Source organism: Helicoverpa zea, chromosome 3, assembly GCF_022581195.2.
Source record: "Helicoverpa zea isolate HzStark_Cry1AcR chromosome 3, ilHelZeax1.1, whole genome shotgun sequence".
NCBI classification, from domain to species: Eukaryota; Metazoa; Arthropoda; class Insecta; order Lepidoptera; family Noctuidae; genus Helicoverpa; species Helicoverpa zea.
Genome location: NC_061454.1, coordinates 11,458,019 through 11,476,455, shown reverse-complemented (window position 1 = coordinate 11,476,455; position 18,437 = coordinate 11,458,019). Strand labels below are relative to the sequence as shown.

Here is an 18,437-nt window from a genome sequence, read left to right as displayed (position 1 = left end):
CATACCTGATGACAACAACTATTATCAGGCAGATCATCTTTCAGACATTTTCAATCCTGAGGAGAAACCAAACAAATAAAAACATCACCCAATACATAGGACATTTAGTTTATTAGGCGTAATAATAATATTACAATAATGTCAGACCTTAACATATTTGTGCGAGAGACAGAGTAATCACTTTTCTTTCTTTTCAGAAGTGAGGGAGTTGTAAAGCTTGGTGATCTCATTGATGACCAGGGTTTGGACGATGGTTCCGTTGGTGTCAATGAAGTTGGCGAAAGACTTTGTGATGGAGGCCTCGCGGGACTTGCCGTGGGCATCGCGCATCACCAGGACTAAGTTGTATTTGTCATCGTGCCTGTGGAGGGACAAGTAAATTGTATACGATTAAAAAAAATTGTGGTAATTATGGAAGTTCAAAAATATGTGACTTAAACTCATGACACAAATCAAAGATGATTGAGATTGGTTTTCTATTTATTTTATACAACGCCAGAGGTAGAATGTTATGATGTTCACAAACAATATTTTATAAGTAGGGTATGCAGAATGAAATTATTTATAAAAGTTGTCATGTTTTAGTAAAGTAACATTAAATAAGTTGTAGTTTTTTTTGTTATATTAAATAAACTTACTTCTTAACATAAGAGCTTGCTTCCCAGACCCTGTTGTTGTTTCCGTTCTTTTCCTTAGCCACCACAAAGACTCCCTTCTCTTTGAATGTGGTGTACAGTGTGAGGATACCCATCAGAATGAAGTATGAAGACACACAGATTATGAGGACCAGTCTGCAAGAAATAGAATTTCAAATTAAGAATCTGTTTTGAATAACACAATTTATTATTTTGTAAATGAACTGTAAATTGATTCAGTAGAAATAGCCAAGCTATATAATATGTGTTTAGTTTGTTTGGTAACCAATATTATTATTAACTTAAAATTGACTATAAATAATGAAAAAGGGAGATAAGTTTCCTTCAGTTACCAGTATTACAATATATTTTAACACTTTCGCGGACAGAACGAGATTAAACGTCATCGTTCGAAATTAACGCGCAACGTGTATACACGTCCCGCGCGCATACTGCGCTTGGTTGTGTCATGATGTCTTGGGACGATACGCTACGATGGGACGCTACATACATACACGTCGTATAATTTGTATGGACATTTACTGTGTCATTTTGGTACACAATCTCAATTTGTAGCATCCGCGAACGCGCGTTAATAAACTATTTTGGGGCAGTTAAATCCACTGTTTTTTTTGTGGTCAAAACCTATCTCTAATAACTATGGTTATTATCTGGAAAAGCTATTTTAAAATACTTTCCGTCTTACCACAAAAACTTTTAAATGTCAGTTTGCCTTGTCTAAAAAAATGACAGGTTATGACGTTGACATATGGTTCATTTTGCAGCCACAATTTTATTAGACCAGTGTAAAACAGACGTTTAAGTTTTTGTAGTAAGGTATGTTTAAAATAGATACAAAAAGTTCATGCCCACCTTGACTGTGGGAATGGGTACAGATAATCCCAGAGAAGAGCATAGAGAGCAACACCAACAGCCAACGCGCAGAGGAAGAGACGTCCATCAATGAGGGCGAAACTTTCTTTACATTTCAGATCACCAGTCAGTACCTGTAATAAACATAGCGGGTTAAAGGTTATAAACAATATATTGAAATATTTGTACACAACAAGACATTAAAAATATCTCAATTTATAATTTAACTTGATATAACAATTTACCTCTCTAATGGCATCATCAATAGCATTTTTAGCAGCAGCTCCATCCCACTTATTGATTTTCACAGTCTGAAATCAAAATTCAGTCATCAAATACCACACCAAAGTGATTTCTTAGATAATTGTGTAATGATATCATTAAAATCGTATTAATATGCGGAAATAACATTTTGAAACTATACTGAATGCAGGAAAACATAAGTTTGAAAGTAAACGTGACGTGTCTTCGAAAAGATTTTTTTAATACGATTTATATAAATGAAATACAACACAAAATTACCTCTGGAGTTTCTGTCATGTTTAAAGACTTTGAAATACTTTAAAAGCAGCTATAATACGCTGATAGTTTTGCGTTTTTCTATAAATTATTATAACGCTTTTCCCTTCGGCTCGCTTTGCTTCGGTAAAATTTGACATTTGTTTGCCAAAATTTTGACGTGGGTTGAAAAATCTTGAAACGTCATTAGGTCGCGTTCCAAAATACAGAAACAATACCTGCTAATAAACATCAAGCACCGTTATTTACTTCAGGGTTTAGCCACTTTCTAAAACTTCACAAATTATCCTCACAGACTTCAGTAATAATGAGTGAATGAGGGGTAATCCGAAATGTTTAATAAATTATGTTATTCTCATGAACGATAGAAGATCAGACAAAATCAGATAGAAGAACTTTGAAGTGCCAAGTGCCATAGCATGCAAAACTAAACTGAGGCACCTAACTTAGGCCATACCTTTATATATTTTTAGCAACAAATAATGTTGAATTATTTGATCGCATTTACAGTCTATTATTTCCAGGCAGCTCAGTTGCACTTAGAATGCATTATTGCAGTATTTTTTATTTTTAGTCTGCATCGGTTTTGCCAATCTTCTATCTTGTCTATAGTGCGGGTTCTCAACAAAAAAAGCAATGAACTAAAATGAGAGAAAAATGAAATTTGCTTCATAATAATGTTTCATTTAAATTGTGAGAGAGTATAACATTTTTGTTTGGTTTGTAGTATTTCAGTAAACCCAAGAAATACTGTTAGATCCAAAAAGTAATGGTATGTAGTCAGATTGTATCATGAAATGTTTTTGCTATACCATCAACACCACAACCGGTGGCTTCATTGCACGAATTCATTGCTGGCCAAAACAGAGCCTCTAGAATGGAAATAAAGTAATAGTTATTGTTGCTAAAGTCATAATGGAGAAATAAGTCTTATTTTTTTAATTATAACCATGTGGCATTGACAGTAATGAGAAACAACAACGATCGAAAGAGGTCACAATGCCCAACCGTGTTCTTAGATATGAAATGTGAAAATTGTCATTTTTAGGTTGTATGCTGCCGCATTAATATAGCACAATGGCAAAAAGGAAGAAGGCAGCACCAAAAACCGCGGCAACGCGTCGTACGACCCGACGCGCCAAGCAGCAGGCTGAAGCTGCGTCGTCCGCCGACGGAGAAGCCTCTGCGTCTGTCGAGCTCGAGCCGACTGCTTCCGATCCCGCTCAACTGGGCACGGAGACAGCTCCTACCGATGCAACTCCTGCACCAGACCCACAAACGTCTGAGACATCAGATAAATCTGAAAATTCTTTAACTACACCTTGTCAAGTACCAATCGTAGCTTTGCATAAGAAATTCGGTAAATATCGCTGTCTATTTAATAGTGATGAGACATTTACTAGAAAATACGATATTGGTAGTGACAGTGAAACAAATAGTAGTGTAGAAATTAGGGTGGTTGATCCTTGTGCCAGCTCCGAGTCAGATTCTAATGCTGCAATAGATACACAGTCTGATACCAACAGCGGTGCAAACTTCAGCCCTGTGAATAGTACAACAGTTACACAGAGCAATTCTAGAGACATATCACCTGTACCTGCTCCGTGTGAACCATCATCTCAATGTGAACCAACATCTCAGTGTGAAATGCCATCATCAATCCCAATAGAAAAGGAGGAAGAGACTGAGAAGCCTGAAGAAGTAAATACTATTGATTTAACTGAAAGTGATTCAAAGCTCAGTGCTATTACTGAACAGGTTGTAGAAGATAAGGATGATAGTCAAATAATTGATGATTCTTCCATCCCTGAAGAGAAACCAGAAGAAATACCAGCTGAAGACATTCCAATGGAGGGAGAGCAGATAGAATTCACTGGTGATGATGATGAAGTCATCACCATTGTTCAGATAGTGGAAGATGATCATCCTGAGCTATATTACAACATAAAAATAGATAGTCCAAGTGAACATGTATCTGAAACAGTAGATAATGAGGAGATTAAGGTAAATTGTGATAACAATGAGTTCCAGATCAATTTTGAAAAGTTGAACCTTGCAGTTGAGACTGATCCTCCAATGGATTGCTCAGAAGCAGTTGAACTTAGAACCCCACCTTGTCTAACCCCAGATATACCATTTAAAGAAAACCTGAATGAAGGCCTAACTAGACCAGATCCTAGTCTCACACCAAGTTCCACACTGTCAGATGACAGCAACTCATCTAGAGTTACTGAACAAAACCAAAACAACTCAAATGATTCAGCAGAGTCATCACCAACTGGTGTTAGGAGATCCAGTCGAATTAAGACAATTAGTAATATGAAACAGAAGACTAAGGGATATGGGCTGGTGAAAACACCTTTAAAGAAGGCTTTAATTACTCAGGCAAAAATGAAACTTGAGGAAATTGGATCTGATAGTCAGGAGAAAACTAGTGAATCACTACCAAATACCCAACCTAATTCTCCATCATTTCCTGTACCTTCTGAGATGCCTGTGAAGGTGAAGTCTCGCTGGCGTAGGTCCAGTGAGCTGGAGATGGGTGCTAGCTCACCTGCTAACTCACCATTGGCCAGCCCGAGTTTGCCCCAGCAGCGTTTACCGCCTGTAGCCGAGAGCCCAAGCCTCCCTGATGAGGAACCTAGTGCACCTCCCTTGAGCAAAGAGGATTACGACAGGATCATTGAAGAGAGGATGAACCAGTACCAACACTTGGACGAAAATGAATATTTATGTGAGAGAATGATTAGCAAGGAGACAAAGAAAATGACTTGTGACTGTTTTATGACCAAAGAAGAATTGGAGCGTGGGGAGCTGGCTTGTGGAGAGGACTGTCTCAACAGGCTGCTTATGATTGAATGGTAATTTATGTTCAAAATTATTATTGAAGCCTTTTTTACCAATTCCTCATAGGCATTAACTAACATATTAAGTGCCTGTCATCTAATTTTAATTGGATCTTATCTGTATGTAGCTTTACTTGCCATATGTTGTTTAAATGTAAAAATTTGATTTAAATTTGTGATATTTTATTATGGTTTATTTTTCTAGTAATTCTCGGTGTCCTGTTGGCGACCGCTGTACAAACAGAAGGTTCCAGTCTAAAGAGAATGCCCCTCTTAAGGTTTTCTATGCTGACAAGAAGGGCTGTGGCGTGGAGGCTATTGTGGACATACCAACGTAAGTGTTACTTAGATAATTTAGTACATAGTAGCTGGTAGCAAAAGCATTCGCGAAAAATATTGTAGTGCAATTTGTGTCTAAACTGGAATGTGGAAATAAAGTATGGTTTGGTTAATATTCCAATTATTCATGGTTATTTGGATGTAATGCGTATTTGCGTATCTGCAATGAATGGACTGAGAAGAATTTTAGGTTCTGAATTTGAACAAGTAATCAAACTAAAAATGTAAATAATTTGAAAATTAAATCATATTTGAAATTCTTAAATAGCATTTGTAGTTGGTAGATAGAATGTAAGATTAGTCCAAAATCGATACATAATGCCTCGCGAATTTAATTATGATATATAAGTAGAGATAATAATTTTGCAAACAATTTAAACATGGAAGTTACAAATTATGTCTGAATATGAAATAAATTAAGCAAACAATGGTTTCATGTTAAATGATGTATTGAGTTTCAGTACTTACAATGTATGTATATGTATAGTAAAAATACACATACATTGTAAGTACTCATTATTAGAATGTGTAAAAATTAGCAAAACATTGTATTTTTAATTACAGTTCCAAGATATCTTTAATATTATGCCAAATAAAATTGCGATTAGGGCCCAAAAATAATAGTCATGCTTTGGCAATAGTATTTAGCATTTTCTACATTTTTCTTCACATCTCATGATGATGTATTCAATACATGATAATACAATACATTTTATTGTATCAGAAATCGGCCATTGACCATTTAGGACATGATGGGATATTCCAATATTTGAAAACATAACATAAATGCTTCTTTGTTATTTACTTATGTACACGTCTTCAATTACGCAAGAAAACGCATTTTCTTTCTATGTCACTTTATTTCCATAAACAACAATAAAATCTTCTTCCAGGGGCGAGTTCCTACTAGAATACGTGGGCGAAGTGCTGGACTATGAGCAGTTCTACAAGCGAGCACAAGCATACTCGGACGAGAACAATCTTCACCACTACTTCATGTCCCTCAAAGGGGACACAGTTATTGACGCGACCTTGAAAGGGAACATATCCCGGTTCATCAACCACTCCTGTGATCCTAATGCTGAAACTCAGAAGTGGACAGTCAATGGGGAATTGAGGATAGGGTTCTTCAGCAAGAGGGATATTGTTGCTGGGGAAGAGTTGACTTTCGATTATCAGTTCCAGCGGTTTGGGTAAGTGAAATAGTTTTTTTGGTTATCAATAAGTTGCTTATTTTTTCCCTCTACTACATATTTAAAATTTTATTTATGTAGCTTGTTTATAGTTAAAAATGCATTTTAAACATCCTAACTGATCATGCATCTCCAGCTCCCTTTTTACCCAAAATGTATATTTTTATTAGGTATTTTCCATGAAAATACGTAAATAAGTCACGAACTAATTCCCTATTCTTTACGTGACACAGAACCTTTTGTTAACCCAACCATGGACTAATTATACAAACCTCCTTTTACTAAATTTGTTCAACATTACAGTGTGACCTGATCGACTGACAGACTCGTAGCGACCTTCGAATATATAATATGTAAATATTCCGTCTTGCCTGCCATGCACGCCCTTGACTTTAATTTTGGTTTATGCATGCGGCCAAAGAATTGACTCATAAAATGTGCTGTTATTGAATCACTTCTTTTGATTTTGAATTTGCAATTGAGAGCAAAACTTAGGAAGCTTAGGAATATTGGTAAAAATCTGTTTATGAATTACAAAAAAAAAAAATATATTAGGAAGCTAAAAGTTTGTCGTTCTTTATACATATAAGTATCCTATACATACAATTGCTAGAAAAGAAGACAACCTTCCGAATTGAAAACCCTGTCCTTTTTGGAGAATTGGTTGAAAATATTTTATTTGCATTTTCTATTGCCCTGTATACTTTTATATCCCCTTGGTACTTAAAAGGGATGCTAGGACGAATTATTTGGGTCCCCGACTTATTATATTATTCTTTGGGTTCCATAAAAGTCATACAACCTCCTTACTGTTCTGACAATACGGCCTTATCGGTTCCAGTGGTGACAGTTGGGTAAAAGAGATTTGTTTGCGTGCAGAAAGGTGGCGCAGCGTTGCTACTGCGGCGCCGACAACTGCCGCGGTTGGATCGGAGGCGAGCCCGACTCTGATGATGAAGATGACGAGGTACGAGAGATAACGGTATATAAGTTCTTCATTTTTATTTTTTTGTTTACGAGATTCACGGATTTGGATAAAAGTTTGGATTTTTTGATACGTTTATCTTCATTAGTCGAAACTTTCATTTCCATTTTTAAATTTTATTTTGGGTTTTGGGAAATAATAACATATCTTGGCGATACTGGAACTTGTTATTTAATTGTGCAGTAGATAAAGAATCAATATAGTAAAACAAATTAAAGCTCAGCTAACGAGCTTAGTTCAGTCTCGTCAAGATACGTCGGATGTAGTGTACCATAACTATTCTAGTTTACATTTCATTAATTTAGCACTTTTTAAACTCATTTCATCTTTTCTGTTCTAATGTTAAACTGTACTCAGTTGTAGTGAACCATAACTAGCAAATCATTTTAATCCTATTTTAGTATTGTTTTCATTTCTGTTCTTCTCAAGCTGTATTATTTTGCAATAAAACATTCCGATTTCGCCATTCAATAACACCATTCTTACCCTCAGGAGGAAGAAGACGTATCAACATCGAAGTCAGGTACAACGGAGTCGTCAGAGGAGTCTCTGGCGACGCCGACGGAGCAGCCGCGGCCGCGCGTGCGCAGGCCTAAGAAGGACCGCACCTACAAGCCGAAGGCGCCTGACTTGGTGCAGGATGCTGATGTGAGTTTTAATGATAGATTTATTTAGTCGGTTTTTATTTATTTTACCTGATACATACTATATACTAACATAGTATAGTATCTATTTAATATTGGTTGCTAACGTGGAGATAGTTTTGAGATGTTCAAATTGTGATTTGGTCAGTTGGGTATTTTGTCAAATAATTTCTGTATGGAAATAAATAGGCCCTAAATCTTTTTGATTATTCAGATGTTAAATACGTAATTCAAAACCACCTTAATCTATTATAAAATTCAACAGGTTCACAAGGCCTAATTATTGTATATCAAAATATTATTTTAGCACTACTAAAAATATATAATGTATAAATGACTTCAATCTAAAAGAATTTCTGCCCTTCCAACAGATCGAGGAAGACCTAGAAGCGCTAGGCCGCACAGGAGTCAAGAATCAAAGCCACACACTCCGCCTCTCCCGTACCGTCGTCCGCGCCAAGAGCCGCCGCGCTCAGACCGCGCTGCTACGTCTGCTGCGTGATGCTGACCTGCCTTGCAGGAGGCTGTTCTTAGACTATAGGGGGCTGAGGCTGTTAGCTCCGTGGTGTAGCGATGCCCCGCTTGATTTCAAGTAAGTTTACATTCGGTTTGACCTTGACAACGTAGTTGAGAACTGTATGAGGACTCTCCTGCTTTGTCGTATATGTGAATTCGCACATCTTATAGAACGACCCCACTTCAATCTGAAATGTTGACTGACGTTCGTCAACCACATTTAATCGAGACATGATTGAGAAGTATACTTCATGAGATTCCAGCCATAGTGGTCATGGGACATCAACTCAGTATATTGACATATTGCATGGAAAACTTACATGTTCTAATTTAATTTGTTATTTTTCACTTCCCCAGGCTAGAAATGCTCCAAACAGTAGACAGGCTACCCATCCCCAACAAGACGATGGTACAAGAGAGTCGGTTCTTCACGATCGTGGAGCGGTGGCTGAGCGCGGCCGACGCGCCGCAGCCGACACAGGAGAACGTGTTCATTGATGAGGCTACTGGTAACATAATTAATTTAAAACTAAGATTTTTTATTGCTATTGTGACTTACACTGTAGGAATTTGTGCATTTAGTCAAATACAAATAGTTGTTTTGAACATCTTTTCAGGTGTGCGTGTTGAGGAATGTTAGAGTTTTACCAACATAATGTGTACCTCTTATTTCACTCTTCATATTGCAGCACTGCACTAACTCTTGAGAATAATGTCGCAACATAATTGAATATCAAAATTGCTATCATCATTTTGTATAACTATAACTAAGTATATTTTGTCAATATCTTCAGGTTTGCCGATAGAACTACCTAACAGAGGCAGCCAAGAAAACCTCTCAAGTCCAGAAAAAGCAAAAGACAACGCTGGTATATTAGAGAAAATCAAGGACCTATCCAATCAACTGTTAGAACGATGGTCTAGTCTAAAAGTAAGTTATTCAATTTTTTTGTTTTATTTTACGAAGTAATTACATGAATGAATTGTATGGATAGTTTAATAACTTCTCATTTTTACAGGAAGTGTTCAAAATACCGAAGAAAGAGCGAATACAGCAGATGAAAGAGCATGAAAGACAAGCGAACGTTGAGAGACGAGCAGCCGACTCCAGCGGGTCACGCGACAGAGAACGCGACCGCAGAGAGGAACGAGAACGAGACAGGAGAGAAGAACGCGAGAGAGAACGGGAGAAGGAGAGGGAGAGAGAGAGGGAGCGCGACCGGGATAGAGACAGAAGTGACCGGGATAGATCGGATAGAGACCGCGGGGAGAGGGATAGAGACAGGTATAGGGAACGGGATCGAGATCGCGACAGGGAAAGAGATAGAGATGATCGGGATAGGAGGAAAAGAAGAAGCAGTCCAGAAGGCGGTAGGAGAAGTATAAGGTAAGAAGCGCAAATAATACATCTTATAGTATCTGTTTATTTTATTTGGTTTTATAGGTAAAACACTAGATGTAAAAGTAATGGAATTTTCATCATGACAAATGTTAAAATAATTGGTTACGGTTTCTGACTTGATATATTATACTTTAAAAAAAAAAATATTTTCTTGCCGGCATTGTTTTTCGACTAACTGTCTGACCCTGTAGCATGAATTATATCGACCAATAGCAGACGAGCATGCGATGTGGCGACATATACATACCGCGCGGCGATACTCGCGCGATAGTTCCTGTATGCATGCGCAGCACGCGGACGTTGCGTTAGTGCCCATGCACATGGCATGACAGGCACAAACAAGCTTAACTGTTAGTGCAGAATTTTTACGTTTCTTACATTACTAATCCCATGTACAACATGCAGGTTGAGCGAGCGAGTGCTGGCCGCAGTGCCGCCGATGAGCAAGGAGGAGCGGCGCCGAGCCTTCGCCGAGGCCGCCGCCGCCGCCGACGAGTCGCGGCGCCAGCGCGAGCGGCTGCAGCACTGGCCGCACTACTGGCAGCATGACGCCTATCAGCAGGTATACACACCATGTGCTCTAGCGAGCCAGTGCTGGCCGCAGTGCCGCCGATGAGCAAGGAGGAGCGGCGCCGAGCCTTCGCCGAGGCCGCCGCCGCCGCCGACGAGTCGCGGCGCCAGCGCGAGCGGCTGCAGCACTGGCCGCACTACTGGCAGCATGACGCCTATCAGCAGGTATACACACCATGTGCTCTAGCGAGCCAGTGCTGGCCGCAGTGCCGCCGATGAGCAAGGAGGAGCGGCGCCGAGCCTTCGCCGAGGCCGCCGCCGCCGCCGACGAGTCGCGGCGCCAGCGCGAGCGGCTGCAGCACTGGCCGCACTACTGGCAGCATGACGCCTATCAGCAGGTATACACACCATGTGCTCTAGCGAGCCAGTGCTGGCCGCAGTGCCGCCGATGAGCAAGGAGGAGCGGCGCCGAGCCTTCGCCGAGGCCGCCGCCGCCGCCGACGAGTCGCGGCGCCAGCGCGAGCGGCTGCAGCACTGGCCGCACTACTGGCAGCATGACGCCTATCAGCAGGTATACACACCATGTGCTCTAGCGAGCCAGTGCTGGCCGCAGTGCCGCCGATGAGCAAGGAGGAGCGGCGCCGAGCCTTCGCCGAGGCCGCCGCCGCCGCCGACGAGTCGCGGCGCCAGCGCGAGCGGCTGCAGCACTGGCCGCACTACTGGCAGCATGACGCCTATCAGCAGGTATACACACCATGTGCTCTAGCGAGCCAGTGCTGGCCGCAGTGCCGCCGATGAGCAAGGAGGAGCGGCGCCGAGCCTTCGCCGAGGCCGCCGCCGCCGCCGACGAGTCGCGGCGCCAGCGCGAGCGGCTGCAGCACTGGCCGCACTACTGGCAGCATGACGCCTATCAGCAGGTATACACACCATGTGCTCTAGCGAGCCAGTGCTGGCCGCAGTGCCGCCGATGAGCAAGGAGGAGCGGCGCCGAGCCTTCGCCGAGGCCGCCGCCGCCGCCGACGAGTCGCGGCGCCAGCGCGAGCGGCTGCAGCACTGGCCGCACTACTGGCAGCATGACGCCTATCAGCAGGTATACACACCATGTGCTCTAGCGAGCCAGTGCTGGCCGCAGTGCCGCCGATGAGCAAGGAGGAGCGGCGCCGAGCCTTCGCCGAGGCCGCCGCCGCCGCCGACGAGTCGCGGCGCCAGCGCGAGCGGCTGCAGCACTGGCCGCACTACTGGCAGCATGACGCCTATCAGCAGGTATACACACCATGTGCTCTAGCGAGCCAGTGCTGGCCGCAGTGCCGCCGATGAGCAAGGAGGAGCGGCGCCGAGCCTTCGCCGAGGCCGCCGCCGCCGCCGACGAGTCGCGGCGCCAGCGCGAGCGGCTGCAGCACTGGCCGCACTACTGGCAGCATGACGCCTATCAGCAGGTATACACACCATGTGCTCTAGCGAGCCAGTGCTGGCCGCAGTGCCGCCGATGAGCAAGAGCACGAGCCTCAAATCAGCGTATAGATATTCCCTCTACTCGTTTTCTTTGTAAGACCATGGCAACTATGATTTGACCATGTATAAAACCATTCTTATAAACCTATTTCTCCCACAGCAAATGTTCCCCGGCGGCATGGTTCCCGGCGCCCCCAACATGCTGGGCAACATACCCAATATGGCAAACATGCCCAACATGGCGAACATGGGCAACATGGGCGGCATGGTGTGTGGCGTGGGCGGCATGGTGGGCGACATGCCGCCCGAATGGATGCAGCACGACTTCTCGACTGCGCCGTTCTGTCCGCCATTTTGCATGCCGCAACCTAAGTAAGTGATAGATAAACCCATAATAGTTCATTAATGGAACATTACATATTATGGGTTTTCTTTTAAAGTCCCTACATTCAGTTCCTTAATAGGGTCTAGAGAGGCATATTGAATTCTCTTTGATATGTTCGTTCGTGGCATACAAACACGCCGTCTATACGGGTCTAGTCTCTTAGCGAACTATCATCGATTATTGCTTATTTATATGAATGCATATCTCAATTACTGGAAAAGTTTGATTAAAATGTTTTTAACTACCGTTTTTTTTTTGGAAAACGATCGCTAACGCCATTACTGGCGACTCGAATAAGATACAAAGCTATGGCAAAGGAAAACTAAATAATCATCTTTTAGGTTATTTCTTGTTTAGCTACAAATTCCGTGTTTCCTTCCAGTATGATGGGCATGCCTGGTTTCCCAATGGGCGGCTTCATGTTCGGTCAGCAGGTGGGCCAGCCGGGACAGCAGCCCTTCCCGCAACTACAACAACCGAATAACGACCAGCAACAACCAGTGAGTTCCACAATTTTGCTGAATAGTTTTACATAATTAAATTGACAGCGGTTTCAAACTAGCGTGTTTGTTTACTTAATTATTTTAGTACGTAAGCAATGTAGGTACTTTTTCAGCTCGAATACGTCAAGTTTGCCTTGAGGCTGGCTTGGTTTTGCACCTGCTGGTTTGGTGTTGTTTTGGACGAATTCCAATTATATTCGCTGTTAAAAAACCGACTCCTATTTCTTGAAGTCACTAAAATTGATACCGCTTTCTAACTACTACTGAGTGCTGGTCAATAAAATACCTATTTTCACTCCAATATTATTCTTTCTAGCCACAATCAGCGCCTACAGAAGAGCCCAAAGAGATAGTGCTACCGTCTCTGTGGCGCAGCGCCGTGGACGGCCGCGGCCGCACCTACTACTACCACGTCAAGCTGCGACAGCCGCAGTGGCTGCCGCCGCCGCCGCCTGCTGAACAAGGTATGTAGTACAAAAGCGATAAACAAAAGTACTATTTATGTCTTGTTCCTAATAATGGCGTCCACGGCCGATTCGGCCACGGCGCCTGTTCTCATTTAAGCAGATCAGCCAACTGCGCAGAACATATTATAGTGCACAAGCATTTGCGCAGACACAGGTGCACTCCCTATTCCTTCACTCTCTTAGCCCGATGGGACGGCAATCCGACACCACCGGAAAGAGATCAGGCGCAGGATGTGTGCGTCGTCCATGAAAATAGTGACAAAGGAACAGGTCTTTATATCAAAGCTTTATTCCAATTCGCTTTGAATATTCTGTTCTAGATGGTATGATAAAAATATGTCGTAATTTATAAATAATATTGCAATTGATTCCCGTTTGCGTATTACTATTGATAGTGTGACTCTTCAATCAACATTCGAAGCAATATGAAAACTTAAATCTAAGTCATCGATATCAATATTTACATAATCGACAAACCTTTTCATTTATAGTACATGAAAAGAAAAACATTTGATTAAGAACGCCAGTAACGGTTAGCAGTTTTTTTTCCTAAAAACAATGTAACTATTCCCAATAACATAAATATCATCGTATTATGTTTAACAGAAGAGAGTTCATCAGAAGAAGAAGACGAGCCTCCATCATCAGGGCTGGACAGCCCGCTGGTGCGACGGCAGACGAAGGGCAAGGTTGTAGAGGGAGTCAACGGCATTTACGAAGGTAGAGATACTTACTTAACGTATGTGTAGAATTTATTATATGCCGTCGTACGAATCTGAAGTTCTCTTAAAAGAACGGTTTACACCGAATTTTCAGGTTGCAGTTTCAAAATAAACTGTTTTTTTTTTTCGGAAAAAAATTAATGTATATGAGGTCGATGACCTTGGGCCTTAGTAATTCTATAATAATGTGTTTATTGTCATTTATTTCCATAGTACTCACATTGTGTGATGGAGGAAAGTTTGAAACTTCGAGACCTACTTTTATAAAATATGAATATTTTTTTACCTTATTTTGTATCTTATTGAATCTTTAGGAATATAACTGTAAATAATGTGATATAACAATGTTGTATCTGTATGATTACAGTGATAAAAGAGGACGGTCACAATGGTTTGATACCTGATCACGCGCTGGTCAGCATAAAGCCGAGGAAACGAAGGCCGGGACTCGTCTCAGAGAGACCTATTAGTGTAAGTTAATCATGTATTTCCAAATTATAATGGTCATATACAAATTGAGCAGGTGATCATCAACTTTCACGTGTTTAGTTCAATTACTTGAAATGCGTGCATTTTTGACGTCACGATTAATATCAGTCAAAAGGTTTTCCTGCAAAATCCCTTTACTCGTATATTTGTTTCACATCTCTATTCACAGTATGTCAACATTCATTTATATCTAAAGTACCCCATTTACACCTCTATTTAGATCCAAAACCAAAAATAACATTTATAAATATACCTAAAATAACCGTCAAATGGCCAATTTTTCAATGAGTGCGTATTTCACTTCCGTTGGTGGTTTGTTTATCGTTATAGTTATGGTGCACCATTTGTGACATAGCCTTGCCATGAATTTATTATCTCACTTCTTAAACCACCCTATTCAACTTCTAGCCGCGAACAGAGGAAGACAAGCTCGCGGGTAGACTAGAAGTGAAGAGGTACAAGCAGACCAAGGAGAAGCTCCGTCGGCGCCGCGAGAAGCTGCTGCAGAAGGTGCGACTGCTCGCCGCCAACAAGTCGCAGAGGAGGCTTAAGGGCAACATGATTGATTTGAAGGTAGGTACTGGAGACATTGCTCATATAAATCATTTTTTATATCAGGTGTTGCGGCATAATATAGTTTTTTTATTCTAATACTGGCTTGATTCCACTCTGGTGTCTCGTGGAAACTACTTCTTCAACTGGGAAAAAGTAACCAATACCCATACCCATATTACTGCCAAATTCATCAATATCCGTACAGTGATTTTTTCGTGAAAAACTGAACAAAGACTTCGTCAACCTTTGCTATTAAAATACTTGTAGGATTTGGTCGTTGTTGAATAGCACTTTTAGATACAACTATGAACTTTAGTGTTTCGGGTTATACTAAGCTTTATTTTCTGTGAGATGGATAATTCTCAGTTTATACTAGGCATTATATTTAAAAGTTAGTTTTCTGTGAGTTGTGTAATTCGTATCGATATTGTTGTACAAAATTTAACGGTACTGCATGTGTAAATGTCTGGTAGTCTGTTTTGTATGTTAAAATGTAAAGCTATGAACATATCGTTTTATTGTTAATGCTAACCGAAAAGGATATGGATAAAGAAAAAGAAATTGACAAAGATAAAGATAAGGAAATAGAAAGGGAGAAAGAGATTGAGAAAGAAAAAGAGATGAAGAAGATAATTGAGTTCGAGAGGAAGATTATTGATTTCGAAAAGAAGAAAGATATTGCTAAGGAACCAGAGTGTGACAAGAATAAGGTATACTTGTTGTAGGCGTTTAGAATAATATGGCCCTTGGCCGTGCCCAAGACATGACATTGGTTATAACAATTAGCTGATTATTATTTAGTCTACTCAAATTCACAATTTTTCCAAAGGTTTTGTTTCACACAGTATAATCAGCCATTATTCTATTTTATTTATTTTCAGTTTGTTATCCACAGACCATATTAATTTTATTTATGTAGCAGAAAATGCATGCGGCGAACACTAAAAAAAAAGTCAAATACAGAAGCCTAACAATTTCTATAATTCCACAGCAAATGGTGGAACTAGTGGACTCAGAAACCGATTCCGAAGACTCATCTACGGAAGAAGTAGTACCCACTCCAACACCCGTCGAAAAACCAGTTGAAAAGCCTATAGAGCTGGAAGCTTCCCCCTCCCCAGTCATCATACCCTCCCCTCCCCCTGTTGAAGTCAGCGTGGTGACTACTGAGGAAACGGCTAGGAAGATTAAGGAGCAGTTCCGATGCAGCATGGCGAGGGTGATGGTGCAGCATCTCAACCCGTATCGACATCCTGATGCGCCGGCTGCAAGGATTACCTGTACAGCTGATTTCAAACATTTGGCTAGGAAGGTTAGTGATTTTCCTGTTATGTATTCCTGTCTTTGGGGTTTGGGAATGGTCTTTGGTAGTAGTACTGAGCACATATCATTTTAGTCTTTTGATAATGTTATAAATTAAATGTATTGGTAAGTTCTACTGAAATGAAAGAAGGATATACAATTTTAAAACATATGTTAATTGTAGAGAAAGCCATTGCATTGTACAGTTCACTCGTATCAAATGAAATTGGCGAATCTGAAGTTATTTTGTGGCTACGCAGCAAACAATAACAAAGCTGCCTACTGTGGAGCCAATCGGGAAACTTTAGACTCTCTGTTGTTATTAAGAGTATACTAAAATATACTTTTTTCTTCTACAGCTAACACACTTCGTAATGCTGAAAGAATTAAAACACTGTCGCTCTGTAGACGAGTTGATAGTCACCGACTCAGTTCGATCAAAAGCCAAGATGTTCGTCAAGAAATACATGGCCAAGTTTGGACCCGTCTACAAGCGACCGCCCGAGGAGATAGACTAGCGAACAAAGGCCGTACGTCGGCCTTAACATGTACCTACGAATTGACACTACGGGTGAGCAGTGCTAGTTAGTAATAAAGTGACTGTCCCACCATGAACTTGCTAATTAATTGATCAATGCATTTCTAGGCAAAAGAATTTGCACCAATATTGACGACAGTAAATATATTTAAATAGACTTTCTTCAAGGTATTGGTGATACAATTGACATTGAAATCACAATTTGATTTATAAATTATAATTCACTCTCAATCATAGTTTATTAATTTTAAATGACACGCATACGATTTCTATTTTTTTATGACGATAATACCAGTTGTAAATTTAAAATTTTGCAGGGCAAAGGAATTAGGATGTTAGATATATTTGATTATCGAACTTTTTAGGTTCGGAAATATGTACTGCATAGTAAAAACAACTGAAATAAAATGTAAATATAGTGTTGTAAGTCGATAGCTCTATGTCATGGTTTAAGAAACTCCTCTTTAGCATTAGACTGTATTATAATGAGATGATTCTACGTTCTTAGACATGATTTTAATATAATTGTTCACGGGGTAAATGCAAGAGAAAGTATTTATAATGTACTATGATCTCTGGTGGAGTTTTGCTGGATACACGATCGCGACTCGAATATGAACTGCAACGGTTTAAGTACACAGTATTATGAATAGGTTTTATTAAATATTTAGAACAGTTGTATGCCATTGCGTTTTGTCTGTTTGATTGTTGCATCAATTTTCCTTAAATGAGACTACTTTGACTGTTTTTGTCAGCTATTGCAAAACTCGAACTCAAATAAATATAGGTTATAAAACATAAAATAATTTGCGTTCATTAGGTAAACACAATAGGTCAACTTTTTCGAATATGTTGACAAATTATGAAATAATTGCTGTATATACTATACCTATGGAGGTAGCAGATACTATTTTTGTGGAACATTTTTAACGAAATGATAAGAATTTTTGGAATTTACGATGTTATATGTGTACTCATGTTAGTAGAAATAGATTCAGACAGATTTCTGTCTTCAAATAAAGTAGATGTTCCACACAGAATTTGTGGTTCGATTTTCAGCAAATAACTTGACATATTTATGATTCATCACTATATAATAATCGCTGTATTACATTCAATAAGCTAATTAAAATTCTCTTAGAAAACAGAAAATATGAAGCTTGACCTGCTTTCGCTTGCTTGTAAGTGCTTTCGCAGTGCCGACATATATTTTCAAGAATACTGACTATTAGATAAATAAGTTAGTATTAGATGCTCGCAGCCCCAGTTGCGGAACAAAACCAAACATGAGTTTGTCGTCAAATTAAACTAAGCCGATATGAAATTATGTTACATTCAACTGTATAAATCTCCCATTTTCGAGATAGTTTTTATGTGATTCACTATGTGTGTAAATAGTTGTAAATACGAGTGACATAGAATATTGTCTGTTCGGGTTATAGAGTGAGCGATTTTATTTTTATGTGGTAGGATGCTTGGTCGAATCGTGGATGAACTGTTTCATACTTGGACGATCAGATCGAAGCCGTCGGAACAAATAAAATGTTATTTCTTTTAATATG

At 40.2% G+C, this 18,437-nt stretch overlaps 2 protein-coding genes across 3 annotated transcripts; one reads left to right on the top strand and one right to left on the bottom strand.

The window, feature by feature from the left end:
• Positions 1 to 92: 92 nt before the first annotated feature.
• On the bottom strand, positions 93 to 2,146 carry LOC124646316 (signal peptidase complex subunit 2). Its single transcript, XM_047186442.1, has 5 exons — positions 2,031 to 2,146; positions 1,754 to 1,819; positions 1,509 to 1,642; positions 639 to 791; positions 93 to 361 (listed from the first exon to the last, which is right to left on the bottom strand). The coding sequence occupies exons 1-5, from the start codon at positions 2,046 to 2,048 to the stop codon at positions 178 to 180; spliced, it is 555 nt and encodes a 184-aa protein (XP_047042398.1). The 5' UTR covers positions 2,049 to 2,146; the 3' UTR covers positions 93 to 177.
• Positions 2,147 to 2,624: 478 nt separating this feature from the next.
• LOC124645896 (histone-lysine N-methyltransferase SETD2) lies at positions 2,625 to 18,435 on the top strand. 2 transcript variants are annotated; one of them, XM_047185875.1, is made up of 19 exons: positions 2,625 to 2,799; positions 3,076 to 4,888; positions 5,079 to 5,207; positions 6,106 to 6,405; positions 7,285 to 7,372; positions 7,883 to 8,038; positions 8,406 to 8,626; positions 8,908 to 9,059; positions 9,345 to 9,481; positions 9,570 to 9,937; positions 10,358 to 10,514; positions 12,075 to 12,286; positions 12,682 to 12,799; positions 13,119 to 13,266; positions 13,876 to 13,989; positions 14,359 to 14,462; positions 14,889 to 15,053; positions 16,027 to 16,347; positions 16,697 to 18,435. In XM_047185875.1, exons 2-19 carry the CDS (start codon positions 3,105 to 3,107, stop codon positions 16,853 to 16,855), a joined length of 4,833 nt encoding a protein of 1,610 aa, XP_047041831.1. In that variant the 5' UTR covers positions 2,625 to 2,799; positions 3,076 to 3,104; the 3' UTR covers positions 16,856 to 18,435. The 2 variants fall into 2 exon arrangements, with proteins under 2 accessions (XP_047041831.1, XP_047041830.1); XM_047185874.1 differs by having other exon boundaries at positions 7,285 to 7,387.
• The last annotated feature ends 2 nt before the right edge of the window (positions 18,436 to 18,437 follow it).